Source organism: Sminthopsis crassicaudata, chromosome 3, assembly GCF_048593235.1.
Source record: "Sminthopsis crassicaudata isolate SCR6 chromosome 3, ASM4859323v1, whole genome shotgun sequence".
Classification (NCBI taxonomy): domain Eukaryota; kingdom Metazoa; phylum Chordata; class Mammalia; order Dasyuromorphia; family Dasyuridae; genus Sminthopsis; species Sminthopsis crassicaudata.
Genome location: NC_133619.1, coordinates 529895403 through 529909373, shown reverse-complemented (window position 1 = coordinate 529909373; position 13971 = coordinate 529895403). Strand labels below are relative to the sequence as shown.

The 13971-nt window shown below is 33.1% G+C and overlaps 1 protein-coding gene across 2 annotated transcripts in view; it reads right to left on the bottom strand.

Moving 5' to 3' along the window:
• The window catches only part of CWF19L2 (CWF19 like cell cycle control factor 2), a 114546-nt gene that overhangs the window by 6429 nt on the left and 94146 nt on the right, over positions 1–13971 (bottom strand). For both annotated transcript variants that reach the window (XM_074304355.1, XM_074304356.1), the window contains exons 15-17: positions 11110–11265; positions 8615–8695; positions 2377–2478 (exon numbers count right to left, since the gene is read on the bottom strand). In XM_074304355.1, coding sequence (XP_074160456.1) covers positions 2377–2478; positions 8615–8695; positions 11110–11265 — 339 coding nt within the window. The remainder of the gene's footprint in view (positions 1–2376; positions 2479–8614; positions 8696–11109; positions 11266–13971) is intronic.

Genomic DNA, 13971 nt, shown 5'->3' with positions numbered 1-13971 from the left:
GAGAACTTTAATCCCTCTGGTGGCCGATTTAGCAGCTTTGAAGCTTCAATTTAAGAGGGCTTCAGAATAGTTAATATTTTCTATCTCTGAATTGTAGATAATGAAGAAGCTATAAACTGCTTTAGTTGATTGATGGGAAAGAAATTAGCATAAATCTGAGCAACAGTGAAAACAATTCACAGGGAGAATCAGGAGCCAAGTGAAAAAAGGATAAGGCTCTAAGAGAATGACTGAAAGGTTCTCCAGTTGCTAGATCTTGTAAGAGATATATGAGATGGTTCATTGAATTGGGTGAACTAGACATTTCTGTATAAAATTCAAATTTTAATAATATTCATTGGACAAATCCATGGGCTCACAGGTACCTTAGAGTCTACCTAGTTGAACCTCATCATTTTATAGATGAGGAAACAGGCCCAGGGATTTGCACAAAAACAGTAAGTGCCAGAGTCTGGATTTCAATGTAGATCCTCTGACTGCAAAACAAGTGTTCTACATTTTCCAAACTGTTATTGTACTAAGTACCTATAAATGATGATCATAAGGTCTGGTTTCTTACCAACCACCTAACATCACATATTCAATTTTGTTTATTAGAAAATAATAGTTTCCCTTACTAGCAAGCTAATTGAAATCTTTTAAAGATCCAAAATAGGGAAGGTATTATGTAATTATTACCCAGAATAACTTCAAATATGGAAAAAAAAATTTAAACTTTAAACAGTATGTGTTGTAAAAAAAAACAAATAATTTGGTTTGACAATGACATTCACAAGCTAATATACTTTCTAAAACATGAATAATATAGTCTCCTCTTCACAATTTTAGGTTTATTTTTAAATATCTTCACAGTATTTTATAAGCTGGCCATGTAAAATTCCTTTTGAAACTATGATTTCTTATCACACTGGAAATTTTATTCTTTCTAAGGAAAAAAGTAAAAAGATTTTAATTTTTAAAAACAAAACACTCTCTACTCATTCCCAGCACTAAAAGAGCTTACAATCAAACATTCTGATGCACCGAGTGAAGGTTTCTTTTATCAAAGTCATTGATAAGCCTTTGACAAATCAACAATAATGAGGAAGAAGCTGTTAGTTTGGATTCAAGCATCTGTGCCATTAAGATCAATCCTCTTGATTCTGCAAATTAACCTAAAAAATAATTCTGACAATAAAAACAAGCAAGGATCTCTTAAATACAAAAGGATCAGCCAGGAAAGTCAGAGTTAAGTAGAATTTAGCTATTCCAGTTTCCAAGTTAGAAAAGATATAACCTATATGAAAAGATGCTCCAAATCACTATTGATCAGAGAAATGCAAATTAAGACAATTCTGAGATACCACTACACACCTGTCAGTTTGGCTAAGATGATAGGAAAAGATAATGACGAATGTTGGAAGGGATGTGGGAAACCTGGGACACTTGATACATTGTTGGTGGAATTGTGAATACATCCAGCCATTCTGGAGAGCAATTTGGAACTATGCCCAAAAGTTATCAAAGTGTACATACCCTTTGATCCAGCAGTGTTACTATTGGGCTTATATCCCAAAGAGATCTTAAAGAAGGGAAAGGGACCCACATGTGCAAAAATGTTTGTGGCAGTCCTCTTTGTAGTGACTCGAAAGTGGAAATTGAGTGGATGCCCATCAGTTGGAGAATGGCTGAATACGTTATGGTATATGAATGTTATGGAATATTATTACTCTATAAGAAATGACCTGCAGGATGATTCAGAAAATTCTGGAGAGACTTACATAAACCGATGCAGAGTGAAACGAGCAGAGCCAGGAATCATTGTACATGGCAACAAGATTATAAAATGATCAATTCTAATAGATGTGGCTCTCTTCAACAATGAATTGATTAAGACCAGTTTCGATTGTTCAGTAATGAAGAGAGCCATCTATATACCCAGGGAGGGGACTGTGGGAACTGAGTGTGGACCATAACATGAGCATTTCCCATCTTTCTCTTGATGTTTGCTTGAATTTTGTTTTCCTTCTCAGTTTTTTTTTTTTCTTTCTAGATCCGATTTTTCTTGTGCAGCAAGATAACTGTATGGATATGTATACATATATTGAATTTAACATATATTTTAACATGTATTGTAATACCTACCATCTAGAGGAGGGGGTGGGGGGAAAGAGGGGAAAATTTGGAACAGAAAGTTTTGCAAGGGTCAGTGTTGAAAAAAATCACCCATGCTATGTTTTATAAATAAAAAGCTATAATTAAAAAAAAAAAAGAAAAGATATAACTTTCTCTACCTCTCACTCTACAATAAGTATAGACTGACTGAAATACTTTTTAGAAAGATCCTTCTGAAATGTAAATTTGTAGAATACTATCAGTTTGTAAGCATGTTCATACCTTTCCAAAGTAATGAGGAAACTTGTGCTGGTCTTCAATAACATGGGCAAAGCCTCCTTGAAGACCAAAATCCACAGAGAAGTAAGGCAGACCTCTGGGCACCTAAATACAAAGAGAATATTTGTTAAAAATGGACATTGACTAATAGAACAGACATAGTATAAATGGACATTGACAAAAGAAGTGTAAATATACAAGAATATAAAAGCAATCACGTGGATATATTTATTGCAAGGCCCCCCCTATCATCACCTCCCATTTTATCTCCAAAGATAATTATATCTTAAGTATCTTTAGAGAAAGAGATTTGCCTGAGAAGCCTAACTTTCTGGGTAAGCCTACCGCAACTTTTTATTAGGACATGAAATTCTGAATTTCTCACTATTATATTTGAAGTTAATTCTTTCTGGTTCTATTCTCCATAGAAGCCTGAATGAGCAATAAGCCAGGAGAAAAATAAATCACTAACCATTTCATATATTCACTATTTTCTCAAATTATATGTCTTAATAAATAATATTCTATTAAAAATGACTAAGACAGAGTTATAGGATCATGAATTTAGAGTTGGAAGATATTTTACAGATCATCTACTTCACTCATTTCTCTTTATTTTATTTTTGAGGAAACATAAGATGCAAAGGGTTAAATAGTTTTCTCAAAGTAGTAAGAAATGGTTGGGTCCAGAATTAATTAAAAAGAACAGAGTAACTCAATTGCATTTGAAAAATTATATATAACTTCTATGATCCCAAGCTATTCACCAAAATTTTTAAAACTCTTTTTTAACATCAATATCCTTCTAGTGATGCTAAAGAGCTGCAAATCCCCAAACTTCACAATTTCTTAAGAATCAAAATTGCAAGCAAACCAAGGAACAATGGAAAGACACATGATAAGCAAGCTAGAGAATATTAAAAATAATGACATTCATGAGATTCAGCTTTAAATATATCATCTAATAAGTCAGAAAAGGATGAGATTGGTCATATAATAAAAATGAGGAATAATAGGCTGACATCCTGAAACTAAAGTGATACTTACGCAATATTAAAAGATGCAAAGTTAGGCCCTCAACTTTTTTGGTATGTGTTTCATAGAGGACTTATAGGATGACAGAGACAAAAAACATACAGGACAAGATGGTCTGGATGGCTAGTGATCTGCACCACTAATATCCACATCAACGATCATGAATTGATTATAAAAATATTTTTTATAAATTTAAAAGCATATAATAAAGAGTTTTCACTATTTCAACTATGCTGTGTTGACTTTCTGAAGCTGTTATTTTGTATTAATTTCCTGATGAAGCTAAATCTCCCCTAAAGAGTCACTCTGTATTATTTTTTTTTTTTTTTGGCTGAGGCAATTGGGGTTAAATAACTTGCCCAGGTCACACAGCTAGGAAGTATTAAGTATCTGGAGCCAGATTTGAACTCAGGTCCTCCGGACTTCAGGGCTAATGCTCTATCCACTGCGCCACCTACCTGCTCCTCAATAATTCATTTTAAAAATACAGAGTGGGGCAGCTGGGTGGCCCAGTAGCATCTCAATTGCATTAGGCAAAAAAAAAAAAACTAGTTACTGAATATAGATTTTAAGTCAGTGAATAGTTGCTCAATTATTTTGATATCATTATGCATTATAGTCTGATAATGAACAATGAAAGTAGTAGGCCAAAGTTGCTATCCTTGTCTCCATTTATTATACTATTAAAAAAAAAAAAAAAAAAAAAAAAAAAGGCCAAAAGACCAAAGATAGGGATTCAAGTCATAAAAGAAAGATATAAAAAAACTAAAAAAAATTGTTAAGCTTATAGATTGTTACAAATAACATCAATGATTCCTACACCTTAGAAATTACAACAGATCAAGAATATAACAGTGAGAAAACACGAATTTTTATCAGCAGTAGGTTACATAACCAATGAAGCAAGCAGACACTATATTCTGGGGAATCAGAAAGGAAATAGAGCTTTAGAAAGATGTGTAAATAATGTTTTTGTCTATTATTAAGCTGACAGAAATGAAAATAATGTTAGAATAACTCAAGTGTGTAACAGTTCATGCTCAGATACACTTTAATCATTTAGAAAGACACTGGAAACTTCTTAACTCCTTTAGAATTATTCCCACATTCAAGTTTTCATGACTTTATCATAGATTTTTAAAAATCCAAGAGTTGAAGATTTTTAAAGAGATGGTTTGGTTCAATTCCCTGCCTAGGACACTCCCAAAGTATGCCCAATGAGAACATGATAAAGACAACTGTTAACACCTGTAATGTTCTCTCTAAAATGTAATGTTCTCTGTTGAAGTTTTGTTGGGGTCTCTAGGAGCAGCCTTCGTTTCAGTTCAGTAATCACAAGTACAGCCAAGGGTTAAAGTACAAATCCTTTATTATCTCTTTCAAAGTCCTATCTCCTTCACTTGGGGCTCGGCTAGTTTTCTTAGAGGCTTTCCAGAGTCTTGCTTTCAGTGGGGAACCAAAGGAGGAGAGCCTGCCACCAAAGTGATGTGAGATAGGATGAATGTGTCTGAGTCCAAGGGTTTATGCTCCAGCCTTCAGCCTTCTGTCTGCTTGCCTCTGAATCTCCCTGGCTGAGGCTTCTCACTTATATGCTACACACTGAGTACAAATCAATCATTATATCACTAGGAAAGCATTATTTGTTGTAGGATCAAATCAATGCTAAACTAGATTTAACCAGTCTCCTCAATTCCACTTAGTACCTAGTCTAAGCTCTGGCCCATTATATCTCCTTGTAGGATTAAATCAATCATACCAAACCATGCTAAATTAGATAACTATTGTCTCTATCAATTCCAGTGACTTAGTACCTTGTAAGAATCCTTTGTTTCAGAGTTCTGGCCCGTAACAAACACCAATAATTTTTTTGAACTTTTAACTTATACTCTTAAAGCAAATCTTATTATTTTTCATCCATTTTAATTGAATCTTTATCATCACAACAATGGTTCACTAGTATAGTTTTTTGGCAATGGAAAGACATAAAAATAAGCTATTAAGGTAAATAGAAGTTGTGATTTGTGCTGGCAAAAAGAGTTTCCAAATGATGAAATCAGATCTTTTGAAGTGCTGATTAAATCAACAGTATAAGATCTGAATGTCTACTTAATTTCAGCATCCACCCAAAGTTCATTTTCATTTAAAAGTAAGTACTGATTGCCACATTTCCCCAAAAAAGTAATACTGATAAAAAAGCAAAACTATTATAAAAATAAGAAAATTTTAATTTAAAATATCCCTTTTAAAATATTTGCTATAGCTACACAACCCTTTCTGAAATTTGTGAATTACCATTAACAACAAAGACCTGTGGCATGTTCTTATTTCTTCTCTCTTGATGAGTAACAAATCCATCCTTATCATGTAACATGTACAAAAAAAATTATTTTTTGAAAAATAACCAAAATTTATATTAGCATTTCTATGCATTTTATTTGTTTTTTTTTTTTTTTAAGAAATTAGAGAGTATATGGCCTTATAATTAATGTTTACTGATCTAAAAGCCAATCCCCAACTTATGAACATGTCTTGATTATAAAGTTCATTTTAAGGTCAACTATCTAGAGCTCAGAATCTTTTTTCATTAAAAAAAAAATCGTCATATAGCATGATACCAACTCAAAAAATTTGACTGACAATGCAGTTTAACTATAGTACTATTCACCCTCGCTAGCTTTTTTAACACATGGGAAAATGAGAGCTAATTCCAAATATAAAGGATAGAAATGTATATACTTCAATACATTTGGTTTATAATATTCCAAATTAATATATGTTTGGCTTTCAGGAATCCATTTCTGAGTTTTAAAATTCCTTCATTTGGTGATCTCATTAGCTCCCATAAATTCAATTATTTTTATCTTTCCTGATGATTTTCAAATTCACTTATTCAATCGTTAATTCTCCTCTGACCTCACATGTAGGCATATTAAATTTAAGATGTCTAAAACTGCTCATTATCTTTCCTCTCAAACTTTCCCTTTTTCCAAACTTCTCTTATTACTGTCAAGAGCAACACTATCCTCCTAGTTTCCTAGGCTTACCACCTAAGTGCCATCCCAGACCCCTCATTCTCTCTCTCACCACCCTTTAATTTTATCCTTGCAACATCTTTCAAACACACCCTTTTTTTCTCCTGTGATTCTGCCACCACCCTTATACAAGCCATTATCATCTCCTATCTGCACTATTATATCAGCCTACAGATGAGTTTGCCTTCCTCAAGTCTCTCTCCAATCAAGTCTATCCTCCAGTCAGTCATCCAAGTGCCTATCCTAAAGTACAAGTCTGACCATCTCTTCCATACTTGAATAAACTCCAGTGACAACCTATCACCTCCAAGACTAAACACAAAATTCTTTATTTGGCATTAAAAGTTCTTCATAATCTAGACCCTTCCTTCCTTTTCCTTCTTTTATACTTTACTCTCCATCCGCCCCCCCCCCAAAAAAAAAAAGATATGATAGCTATTTTTTTTTCATAAAACCCTGAAGGTCTTCTCCTCCCAGATTGATCGACTGACTAGGTGAAAGAGGAAATTCTTTGCCTCTATTGCTATCCAGCTTCAATTACTGAATGGGCGCAGACTCAGTCAAACTGAAACCTGTTAAAGAATTTAGCTTAAAAAGACCAAGGTCTCCCACTGCATCCAGGGCTACTTCTGATTGTGCTGATCCAGAGGGGAAAGTGAGTCGGGCAGATCTGCCCAGCTCTCCCTCACCTAAATCCAATTCACTTGCCTGTCACAGCATCATCCCCCTGCCATCATGGTCCTCTTCAAAGATGAAGGAAGAAGCAACAACTTTACTCCTTAACAGGTACTCTTGAATCCAATGACTTTGGCCTCTGCAGTTTCTTGAATAAGATATTCTCAACAGCAAGCATCTTCTCTGGCTGTCTCCCTCATCTCTACTTCCTGACTTCCTTGACTTCTACCTTGACCCCACTTTCTACCAAAACCTTTTCCAATACCTCTTAAGGCGAAGTAACTATCCTTCTATTCATTATTTCTTATTTTTCCTACATATAACTTGTCTGTATATATTTGTTTGCATGTTGTCTTCCCTAATAGATTGTTATCTCCTCTAGGATAGGAACTATCTTTTGCCTTTCCTTGTATTCGGCACATGGTAGGTCTTTAATGCTCATTGACTTGCTGACCTGCCTAGGAAGAATAAGGAGGTTCCTCTCATTCATGGTGTTGTCACACCATGTGCTCTGGAGTGGTAGCAGCAGCTATTCATTTACAAAATGTTTTTGAAAAAAAAAATGTCTATACAAAACCAGCACCAAATATAGTTCCTGGTAGAGTAGATGCTGAATAAATGTTTATGATTTATAAAATGATGGTTAGTAAACTGGCCCATGGGCTACTCAGTCAGTCAATAAGTTAAGTAAATTACTATGTGCCAGACACTGGCCTGAGCACTGGGCCAAATTTGACCTACCTTCTGATTTTATACCGTCATGAGTTAAAAATATTTTTTCTTTTCTTTTCTTTTTTTTTTTTTAAACCATTCAGCCTTTCCTTTCTTTCCCATACCCAATGCCCAGAAAAGGAAACAAAATTTTAAACCAACATTTTTGTATACATATCATAATATGATCCAAAAAGATGTTTTTTAAAAAGCACTATACATCAATAAACTTTTCCTTTTTAAGTCATTAAGAGATAATTGCCAAAGGCAAAAAAAAATCCAGATCTGAAACACAAGGGAGAATACTTGTTATAGAATCTGAAAACTCAAATTCTGATGCCAATTCTATTACTTTCTAGATATGTAACCCAAAGCAAGTCACTTATCATTTTCTTTCTCTACAAAAATAAGTGGTTAAGATTAAATGATGTCTAATTTTCCTTTTATTTGAGAATGGTAGGGGGCAGCTAGGTAGTGCAGTGGATAGAGCACCAGCCCTGAATTCAGGAGGACCCGAGTTCAAATCTGGTCTCAGACACTTAACACTTCCTAGCTGTGTGACCCTGGGCAAGTCACTTAACCCCAGTCTCAGGGGGGAAAAAAAAAAAGAGAGAGAGAGTGGTATTTAACCTATTCATATATGAATGATACCTTATGCATAAGTTAATTCTACTATGTAGGTATAGAAGCTATGGGGTAAGTGCCCCCAACATTATAAATGAAGAGTCAAAATATTTTAGAAGTTTTATATCTAGAAACTACTAATAAGAAATAAGGCAGATACTTACAGACTTTCGGATATCTCTTGAAGACAGATCAATTAACTTTTTGTTCATAGACCACTCTTCATCAGATTCCATTATAGCTTTCTAAAAAAATTATTTTGAAAAGTAAAACCATGATATAGAAATAAATATAAAAAGAAATTTAAAATAAAAGAATGCCAACTGTCAATAAGACTACTGTTCTGAATAAGACTTAATTTAGTTACTTGAAATTATTTTTATGAAGTTTAAATATTTTAAAAATCAGAATTTAGTGCTTTGAACTGATTTCTTAGCTTTTAATGTTAAATACTAGCCCAACTTTTCATGATATAATTATCTTTAATAAGAATTTTCAATTTAATATTAAATATGTAAAAGGTCATCATATTTGTGTTCAGAAAAATCTATTCATATGAATTCATTAGTTAAATCAGTTGAGCTCATTTTTCAAATATTTGAAAAATTACCTTACAAGTCATTGGCACTCAAAGCCACATGATTATTTCTGCCTATATAATAAAGTAGAAAATTAAAGGGGGAGATCAAAACAAAACAAAACAAACAAACAAAAAACAAAAAAAAAAAAAAAAAAAAAACAGGAAATATTCAGGAATGCAAATCTGGCACTTCTTCCTGGATCAACAAGAGCATAAACTACTTGATGCTAAGACAAATAACTGACAGAGAATATGACAAAAACTAAATTATTTTTATTCCCATTCTGTAGAATTTCCCTATTAAAACTGAAAATATCTCAACGTGAAATCGTAATATGAGATAGCATATAAAACAGTGCTGGTTTTGGAGTCAAAGGACATGGGTTCAAATATTCTTTTTGCTTCTTCCTATTTGTATGGCCTGAGCAAATTACTTAACATTTCTGGATTATATTTCTCATCTTAAAAAATAAGGGAATAGGATTAAATGACCATTAGGAAATTTCCATTTCTAAATCTTTGTTCTTAATGAAGACTCAAATGGTATAATTTAATTCTATCAAGTTACTATAGTTCCCTGGATCAAGGACATGTACTTAAAAAACATCTTCTAAAAGCTTTTTAACATTAAAATGGAAAAGACTGTGTACCAAGAGTCTTCCAAATATGAATTTGAGTCCTAGATATGCAACAGATTTTATTTGTAGTCCCAGGTAAATCAATCTCTCAGACTCAGCTTCCTTCTCTCTACGATGAGGAAGTCAAATTAGAATAATTCTGGGTCTTTTCAAGCTCTAATACATTATGATTTTAAAAAATGCAAACATTTCATCAAAAGCAAGTAATTGTATCTCTAGTAATCAAATGAATGATTGAGCGGAGGGAAGAGAGCAGGATACAATTCTAACAAGAAATTATATCAGACAATATAAATGAATTATGTTTATTATCTGGTAGGCCATGAGTCAATCAATTACAAAGTCATGGATGCCAAATGAATTGTCAAATAGATCACTCCAGAAATCCCAAAATAAAACAAACTAATGTCTATAGAATATTACATGATAACAATACACTTAATAAAATAAAAGACTGACATTTTTATTAGCTGAAAGTTGAGAATTAAGTATTTTTATTAGCTATCCAAAAACTCCAGGGCCCTAGCAGAGATGCTGATACTTCACCTGACTTTTTATAATCCAGTATTATAAAACAAAAGAATATTTAGATTTTTAAAAATCTTACCATTTTCAGTAAAATAGTTGATTTTTTTTAAACTACCACTTTATGGACTTATTCCATTATAAAAAAAAAAAATCTTTATTAGAAGATGTTAATGCATTTCAAATTCCATGCTCTCTTAAAAAACTCTACTTTCCTCAATGCTACTTCTTCTCATCAATTTACAAAACGCTCATAAATCATGTTAACATTTTATTCATTATTTGATACTTGAACCATAGGCTCAAAATATAAAACCACTGGAGCTTTGAAACATTCAGTATGTCACCAAATTCAGTGGAATAAAAAGATGGATTTTTTTTTTTAAGACGTTAAGAGTTTTCTTTTTGATAGTCACAACTTAATCAACTAATGACCATTGTCTTTTATTTTGGTCCAGAAATATATGCTAGAGCTAAAGATATGATTTCTTTTGTCAACAATTACCATAAGTCTAGCTATATACTGAGAAGTTATTATGATAATTCATCCTGGCATTTGCAATCTGTACTGTGTTATCCTGTTATCTTTGGCTCCTGTGATAAATTAGCTCTTACATGAGGAATGAAAAATAAAATAGAAAATACAACTGATTATTTTATATTACTGTTACTAAAAGACCAGTGCAATTTGATATGAAAAAAAATGTGTAATTTTTATACCAATTTTTCGGTATATAACTTTGTCATACTGAATCCCATTCAATTATTAATATAACAATATATATTAATGTGTAAAATGTATAAAAATGTGACAAGTACATAAGAAAAAGTGAAAAACTGGATCCAGAAAAGAAAATTTTGAGTAAGATATTAAACAGGAAAAAATGAAATCATTTGAGAATTTATTTTTATATACCTTAAAGTATATGGGAGCCATATCTCCTATATCCTTTGGGAGGGGAATGCACTCATAAACCATGTGATATCGTTTGTTCATATTCATATTTGTTTCTAAAAAGATGCAGTCTAGCTCTTTATCTTCAAACATCTTCACCAACGCCTTTCTGAAACTCTGGAAAAAAAAAAAAAGATGGATATAAAGAGAACATACAAATTCCACTCAAAATTGAAAAACAGCAAAAACAAATTTCTCATTGTGGCCAAGAGGCAAAAGTTGTGAGCAAGGAAGGCCTACAATTAAAATCCAGTATACAGAATCTAAAGAAAATGGAATGGTTTTTAAGGACAATCCAAAAATAAAAGTAATATCAAAACCAAAACAATAAGGTGCATAATGAAGAAAAATAAACAAAAAATCCTAATCAAAAATCAATCAATCAAAAAAAAATTTAAAAGACAATCACTAGCCTCCCTGCTTTCCTTCCTAGTGAAGGTTACTGAGCAAATTTTTTAAAACAATCAACAAAAGTATTGACTTTAACATATTTAACATGTATTGGTCAACCTGCCATCTGGGGGAGAGGGTGGGAGGAAGGAGGGGAAAAATTGGAACAAAAAGTTTTGCAATTGTCAATGCTGAAAAATTACCCAGGCCTATATCTTGTAAATAAAAAGCTATAATAATAAAAATAAAATAGGAAAATAAGTATTGATAATGAAAATAACCATTCCTAAGAACTGTACAATTTTATATTATACCAACATTGACAATAAAGATTTTAACAAGTTCATGTACTTTCTTTAAAAAAAACTTATTGATATCTTTTATTTTTGTCACCTATATTTCCTACAGTATTTATCTCCTCTCCTCCCCAGAGAGCCATACTTTATAACAATGTATCAATGAAGGAAAAAATAAATGTTTCATAAAACTAAACATAGCAAGAAAAATCAATTATTTGTTGTCTTTCCTATTTTCACTGTTTTAGTTATTATATATATTGTTTTCTTAATTGTTTATTTTGATTAGTTCACATAAGCCTTTCCATCAATGTCTGTATTCATTATGTTCATTTGTTATGCCATAGTTCTCTTTTATTGTCCTGACTCAGTTTCCCTAATTGTTCTGCTTCAGTTTATAATCATTCTGCTCAGTCCTGTGAAACCCCCCTTCCCTCTTAATCAGAATATTTGATAAGGATAAAAGACCTTATGTTTTAGAATATCAGAATGCTTCTTCCCATCCCAAGCTATCAGAATATCAGATACCTTCTTATCAAGATGCCTTTCCCCCCATCTCTGGGATTCTCCCCCCATTAAATCATCCCATCTCCTATGTCTTCCCATCTCCTATGACTCACCCCACCTTGTCAGAGTCCCATTCCTGCTTTCAGCACCCTGACTCTGCCCCAGCCTCAGTCTACCCCCCCTGAGTCTGAGCAATGTGTATATAGGCCATGGAGAACTCACATTGTTTGGTGGATTCTTAGAGAGAATAGTCTCACTCAGCCCTGGGACAAACCATGGATCCATTTGGTCCCAGTAAATCTCTCCCTTTTAAATAAATTATTAAATACTCTCTAATCTCTATCTTGCCTCAGTTTCTCCAACTTTATAATTATTTCTATATTAGGTCCACTGGTTCTATAAGGCACAATTATATTCTATGATAATCATGTGTCACAATTTGTTCAGTCATTCCCCAATGGACCAGAGAGTGCTGTTATAAATATTTTGGTGCATATGGGATCTTCCTTTTTCCACTATTAAACTTGTGAAGGCATGTCCTTCAGAGTTCCAAATACTTTCTCAGAGTAAACACAAATATTATCTAAAGATTATGGAGAAGGAGGAGTAGGAGGACAAAGGACAATTCATCAGAACACCCTAACTTGAAGTTAATATTACTTAGAAACAGTAAGCTCTCTAGATTCTGATTCTATATTCATTAAGTATTCTTATGGTTTTATAATACTACCTCCTAATTATTCACTTAGGAGACCATTTGGAACAATCTCAACATATGTAAATCAAAGAATTTCATATTTGGAAAAAAAAAAGAATTCTAAGAACATACCCAACAGAATATCATATAATCCCAGTTTGAAGATCTCCAAGAAAGGGAAACCTATTACCTTCCAAGGAAACCCATTTACTATGGATACTTTCTATTTTTCTAAATCTGTCGAAATATTTCCTGACATCCAACCTAAATGTGTCCTTCAACACTGTAGAGGGCTGAAATTCTGAAAAGGTATACTTGAATCTAAGACAGCAGAATACATAAGGCTAAGTATCTATTCAATGTGAGATACTGGCTCTATAAACATATACTTAGATGATATAGTAATGTGATGGCTCTCCTCACAATTGGTGCCTGTTGAATGCATAGTAGAGGGGAAATGTAAGGAAGGACAGGAAGGCTGAGGGAGAGAGTCAGAGTCTCTCTGCTATAGTGAACTCAATTGAGAAGACTTCAGGCTCCAGACTAGAGTCCAGGATCCATCTTTGAGGAGCCACATGACAGCTTGCCTGCCTCCTTCACTTCTCCTCCTAAAGACCAAGGACTTTGACTGATCCTGAGGCCCTCCAGAGAGCTAGCCAGGACATTACAAACTCAATGTTTCAAAATCTTTGAACCTTTAGGGACATACAGAATAAAGCTAATCCCTCTTTCACACCACAACTCATCAAATAAATACTTGAACACATCTCTCATATGATGAATCTATCTTTTCCAGGCTAAATACCCCATACTGTATCAATTTAAGACATTTCAACATTTTGGCTGCTTTGAGACACTCTTCAGCCTTTAGTCTTTCTCTAAAATATTGTGCCCAGAACTAATTATAATACTCTGATAATGGTAAGGAACAAA